Source organism: Hibiscus syriacus, unplaced genomic scaffold (genome assembly GCF_006381635.1).
Source record: "Hibiscus syriacus cultivar Baekdansim isolate YM2019G1 unplaced genomic scaffold, ASM638163v2 tig00112349_pilon, whole genome shotgun sequence".
In the NCBI taxonomy this organism is placed as follows: Eukaryota; Viridiplantae; Streptophyta; class Magnoliopsida; order Malvales; family Malvaceae; genus Hibiscus; species Hibiscus syriacus.
Window position 1 is genome coordinate 483,216 of NW_024063310.1, and position 6,101 is coordinate 489,316.

A 6,101-nucleotide genomic window follows, 5' to 3' on the forward strand; every position below is an offset into this window, starting at 1 on the left:
TTCGATTCTTGTAGAAATAAAATTATAGGATTTTTCTCATTAACAAACCTTCTTGTGGCGTGAGCTTTAACCCTCTCCTCTAAACCCCTAACATTCCATGATATGGACATTTTAAGGACTAAGTTGAAAGATATTATCAAATTCGAGGAGTAAAAGTTGTTTTATCCTTTGATTTATTTATTTAATTGTCGGCCTTCTACGAAGTCATACAAAAAAAAAAAATTGAAGTGGAGAAGCGAAGCAAGTTCTTCCAAAGTGAGCAAGATCTCTACCATGGCGCCCATAAAGATGATAGGCAAGTAAATCTGTCTGATTACGCTTACATATAACTCGATTCTCTTCTATATTCTCTCTTTCCATTAACAATCTCTCCATTTTGATTTCTCCAAAACACAGATATCGCCGTCAACTTCACAGGTAACGCTTTCACACATTTCAACGAATAGGTCATGCTCGATTTTTCTCTTTGGTTTCAATTCATTTTTCTCCCTTTATTTTCCGGTCTGGGTTTCTTATTCTTCACTTGGGTTATCGATTTTTGTTGCACATAGATGGCATGTTTAAAGGCATTTATAATAGCAAGCAACATCACGTTTCTGATATTGCTACTGTTTTGAGTAGAGCTTGGAATGCTGGCGTCGATCGAATTATCGTCAGTTACCCTTCCTCTTGTATTATCTTTGCATTTAACTCTATTATTTATTTATTATAATCGTTCAGTTTCATAGGAAGCTTTAGTTTTTTTTAGTGAACTCGTGGAATTGGATAAAATTTGAGTCCAAATTTCCTTTTCTTTATGGAATTACCGAATAATATGTTAATCTTGTGAGCCCTGGATGAAAGTATTTGCTTTGAAGCTTTTGGAAATAATTTTGACATAATATCAAAATTAGCTCTAACTTGCGACTTTGATTTCTATTTTTTTTAGTTTTGTCCCCAATGTTTCAACTTTCAATAAGATAATTTATGTCGGATAGAATGTTAGATGACTAACGGTAATGCATGTACTGACATGATATTTCTACATGTGCTTGATTAATGACGTAGTACATGTTACTTCATCACCTTAAATGACATTATACATATTATATCATCATCTTAGATGAAGTAATATATTTCAAATTATCATTTTGAGTGATATGACACATGTCATGTAATCACCTAAAATGACGTTAAGTGACAACACATACAACGTTATCACCTTGGGGCACATACCACATCATCACCTTAGGTGACGATATATGACACGTTAGTGATTTAACACATGGAGAAATGCCATAACAACAACAAGTTTTAACCGTTAGTCAACTAATGGTTTTCATCCAACATGGATCGTTTTGACCAAAAATTGAAACGTTGTGGGTTGAAGTGTTCCAGAAAAAAAGAATAAGAGCCAAAATAACCATTCGAACAAACGTTGGGAACTAATTTTGACATTATACCAGTTATTTTCAGCATATATAAAAGCATAATGAGTTCTAATTTTTGATATTGCTATGGATGCATAATTCATGTTAATAGGTTTGTTGTTATAGGTTACGGGCGGTTCCCTTGAGGAGTCAAAGGAAGCTCTTGCCATTGCAGAAACCGATGGTCTATTCATCGTTCTTTATTTATTGCCACATCTGCCTTGGCATTGCTCATGCTTTAGAATGTTTTCTTTTGGATATTATCTGAAGTTTGTTATTCATCACAGGGAGGCTTTTCTGCACAGTTGGTGTGCACCCGACTCGATGCAATGTTAGTTCGTTTCTTGAAATTTGTTGTCTTTAGTCCTTTTGTTTGATTTTTCTTCAACTTGGTCTCTTATGTTTTAATTAGGAGTTTGAAGAGAGTGGGGATCCTGAAAAGCATTTTCAAGATCTTTTGGCATTGGCTAAGGAGGGAATTCAAAGAGGAAAGGTACTTACTTTTTTTATCAGGCTTGTTGGGGTGAAATTAATTGGACTTGAACGAATAAGATTGTGTTGGTGTTCGTTTGTTATTTTTGAAGGTGTTCATGATCAGTTTGTGTTCTTTTAAATTTTTAATATCATATTTGTGTTCGTTTAATTATTTTGAAGTTGTTCTTATTCGGTTCATTTAAAGTTCGCGAATATGTTCGTTTAATGTTTAGCAACCAACACTCTCTTTTTACCCTTTTATTTGCAAACCAAAGAAAAATGGTGAAATTATGCCACAAGACTTTAAGCTCTTTAGCCTTTAGGTTTCACCGTCTGAACTCCAAAATTTACTATCTGTTCAATTAGTCTCTACCTTTACCGATATTTAAAATGCAAAAAATTATAAAGAAAAAAGAACCGAATAAATGAGCTCATAACCGAGTTGAAGGTAGAGAATAAACGAGCTTATTCATGAACATAAACGAGTTGAACACACCTCTGTTCGTCTTTGTTCGCTTATTAAAATAAACATAAAAATTTTGTTCATACTCATATTTAGCTTAATAAATGAATATAAACTAATGTTATATGAATGATTCACGAACAGTTCGTCGAACGCATTGTTTATTTACACCGTATAGGATTGTATTCTGTCTTACTATAGTTAGATACTGTGAATTTTGCCTTAATCTAGGTGGTTGCGATTGGTGAATGTGGATTGGACTACGACAGGCTTCACTTTTGCCCAGCAGAAACTCAAAAGAAGTAAGTGGTTACCATTTGTTAGGATTGTGTTCCTGTTCCTTATTATATATCGGGTTGTTTTTGTCTGCTTTGATGATCAAATATTTGCAACTTTTTTCATGCTAAAATCAGATATTTCGAGAAGCAGTTTGAATTAGCTTATGCAGCAAAACTGCCTATGTTTCTGCATATGCGTGCAGCTGCAGAAGATTTCTGCGAAATCGTGGAACGAAATATCAACAAGTTAGATTTCTGGATCTTTCTTACACCAGTCGAAATCGTTTTTATTTTTGTCTCTGATAACACACTTTATCTATGAAAAGCTGAGGTTTTCTGTCTTTTTTTCGCTTTAAAAAGGTTCTCGGGTGGGGTTACGCATTCATTTACCGGTACGGCCGAAGATCGTGAAAAGCTTCTCTCATTTCATAACATGTATATAGGTGAGAAGCTATTGGTGGTTATGGATATGTTGAGGTTCCTGGAAATGCTTAACAGTGTCTTTCAACTTTGGTTATTTAAAGGTATAAATGGATGCTCTCTGAAGATGGCTGAAAATCTTGATGTTGTGAGGGACATACTCGTCGATAGAATGATGATCGAGACCGATTCTCCATATTGTGAAATCAAGAGTACTCATGCAGGGATCAAGTTTGTTCAATCTTCCTGGCCTTCTAAGAAGAAAGAGAAGTATGATCAAGAAAGTCTTGTTAAAGGACGGAACGAACCTTGTTTAGTCCGGTGAGTGAAACTCCTCTTTCCGGTGCGGTGTCGTATCGTAACATCGAGGAATATAATGTTTTCTTTCATTTTATACTACATAGAAAATGGTCCTCGATGTTAATCAGTTCGTTTCTGTTTATCTTCTTTTTTTTTTTTGGGTGGTAATCGTTCTAGGCAAGTTCTCAAGGTCTTAGCTGGTTGTAAAGGAATCAGTGACATAGATCAGTTGAGTGCTACATTGTACCAGAACACCTGCAGGTACTTAAATTTGCAATCATCGGAATTTCCCGAATTTAACGGTGATTTCGGCAAAGTGCTTACATAGAGATCAAGTAATCTTTTGTTTCTTTGCCATCATCATCCTCATCTTTATAATTACTGAAAGACTTTCTGGGCTTTGCAGGGTTTTCTTCCCTCAAGACTTGGACGCTGCAGCGGATGCTCTTCTCACCGGCCGACATGAAAGTCGATGATACAGTTTCATGATTTTATGGGGTTTAATGTACTAAGATTTAGAGAGAACCAGAATCCTACGTATTTTAGGATTGCTAGCACATGGCATAGCTACTTTCGAGTTTACGACGGATCAACCGAAACGCCCCATTTATATAATCCGATCTGTAAACCCGTTTTCTTACGTATCGCTACGCTTTAAGCATCTTCCGACTTCTATCGACCGTACCAGGAAACGGCGAAGAAGAGCCGAGAATGAGGCAAGCAAAGCCTGTTATGCAACAAAATTCCTCTCCATTTGGTTGATGCTTCATCTTAGAACCAATAATTTATTGTTTCCAAATCTGATTCAAGCTGACCACCAAAATAACACAACTCGAATTTTTCGAACTCAAAATTGATTCGACCTTAAAATAGTTCATTAAAAAAGTTTTTCTACATATAATAATCCAAAATAAATACATTTTATATCGAACAAATTCACTCTATTCAAAACCAACTCGAACCACCCAATTAAAAGGTATAACCCGTCCCTCTGAATGGTCATACAAAGTCCAAACCACAATGACAAATCAAACATCTACAAATAAACAAATAAATAAAAATAAAAGAAATGGTATTACAAAATGTTTCAAATGCTCGATTCAACAATCATTTTAAATTTTACTTTTTTAAAGACTTCGATCTTAATGTTTAGTTTTAAAAGAAAATGATTGTTGATTAGACAAAAATTATTAGTTAATTAATTGTCAATATATATCGTTAGCTGTTACGTATTCAAAATGTCACGTGATATATATGTTGTGTATCATCTTCAACGCGTGACATGTATTAATAGTAATATATTTTTCTTTTAGGGTAAATTACTTTAAATATCATTCACCTTTAAGTTCAGACTCATTTATGCCACCAACGTTTTAATTTTATCAATTTTAGCCCTTACGTTTATGTTTAATTGCAATTATGTGACTCTGTGACATGACATCTCTATGCCGCGATGGTGATGATGTGTCCCCTCACCAAAATGACGCCGTTTTGGCGTAACTGTTTTGATGCTCAGAAAACCTGAAACACCATCGTTTTATTAGAGTCATTTGATGAATAATTGCTTTTCATGAGATTCTAATAAGTTCTTAAGTTAGTTTTGTGGTTGGGTGTCTAGTATTGGTTCATGAAGAACTTTGATTCGAATCTCATGAAAAAGCAAATTTTCATCAAATGACTCCAATAAAACGACTTCGTTTTGGGTTTTCTGAGCGTCAAAACCTTTACTCCAAAACGAAGTCGTTTTAGTGAAGGAGTCACATCATCACCATCGATACCATGTCATCGTGCCGTTAATGGATTAACGGCTGAGTGACATAATTGCAATTAAACATAAACATGAGGGCTAAAATTGATAAAATTAAAACGTCAGTGATATAAACGAACCCAAAATTAAAGATGAGTGGTATTTGAAATAGTTTACCATTTCTTTTAATATGTGACATATGTCGCCATATTTAATAACATGTATCATATTATTATTTTTATTTGTATGTGATATTAATTTATCATTTTTAACACCTAAAATAGAAGTGTCGAACAAATCAAAGGATTGCAAGAGGAAATGAGCATAGCATTAGCACACCTCACCATACACTGCGGATTGTGTTGAATTCATTCTTTCTTCTTTTGAGTTTTTGAGTGTCTTTAGGGTTCCAACATTGGCTTTGGGTTTCTGGGATTTCCTTCAAATTCAAGGATTCAACCTCCCAATAACGAATCCAAAACTAAAATTCCCACCTTTATGATGTTTCTCCGTTGAAGGTAGGATTCCGTTTGTTTCACTGAAAATATTTTTCCGGAAAATGTTTTTCGTAAATTGAATTATATTTTTTGGAAAAATTTGTCTAGAAAATGTTTTACGATATTTGTAAGATGTTGTTTAAACCCTTTTTCCACTAGTTGATGAATTTTTTAAAAATTATTTATTACAAATATTAAATACAATAAATAATATTATTTATCATAAAAATAATATTATTATTTTTAAAATATTAAAATAATTTATTTATTATTAAAATATTATTTTTATATTTTATTAATAAAAATAAAAATATTGGTATTTTATTGAAATAAAAATATTATAAATTATATAAATTATTTATTAAAGTAATAGTGTTATATATTTTAAAAATATTAATTAATATATTTAAATATATTTATTAAAATATTATTAGATTATTATATTAATATAAATATATAAATAATATTATTCATTATTAATAATTTAATAATATTTATATGAAATTAATAAAT

General features: G+C 32.6%; 1 protein-coding gene across 1 annotated transcript; it reads left to right on the top strand.

Annotated features, from left to right (window-relative positions):
* The first annotated feature begins 229 nt into the window (after positions 1-229).
* LOC120178390 (putative deoxyribonuclease TATDN1) lies at positions 230-4,005 on the top strand. Its single transcript, XM_039184246.1, has 12 exons — positions 230-295; positions 397-417; positions 552-652; positions 1,536-1,593; positions 1,697-1,740; positions 1,822-1,902; positions 2,578-2,648; positions 2,760-2,870; positions 2,985-3,067; positions 3,149-3,365; positions 3,522-3,605; positions 3,751-4,005. Exons 1-12 carry the CDS (start codon positions 274-276, stop codon positions 3,818-3,820), a joined length of 963 nt encoding a protein of 320 aa, XP_039040177.1. The 5' UTR covers positions 230-273; the 3' UTR covers positions 3,821-4,005.
* The last annotated feature ends 2,096 nt before the right edge of the window (positions 4,006-6,101 follow it).

Bases quoted from the DNA above. Each gene is read 5' to 3' on its own strand.
- LOC120178390 (XM_039184246.1), top strand. From the start codon at position 274: ATGGCGCCCATAAAGATGATAG. The intron at 418-551 runs GTAACGCTTTCA...TGTTGCACATAG, and splicing joins TATCGCCGTCAACTTCACAG to ATGGCATGTTTAAAGGCATT. The intron at 1,903-2,577 runs GTACTTACTTTT...GCCTTAATCTAG, and splicing joins AGGGAATTCAAAGAGGAAAG to GTGGTTGCGATTGGTGAATG.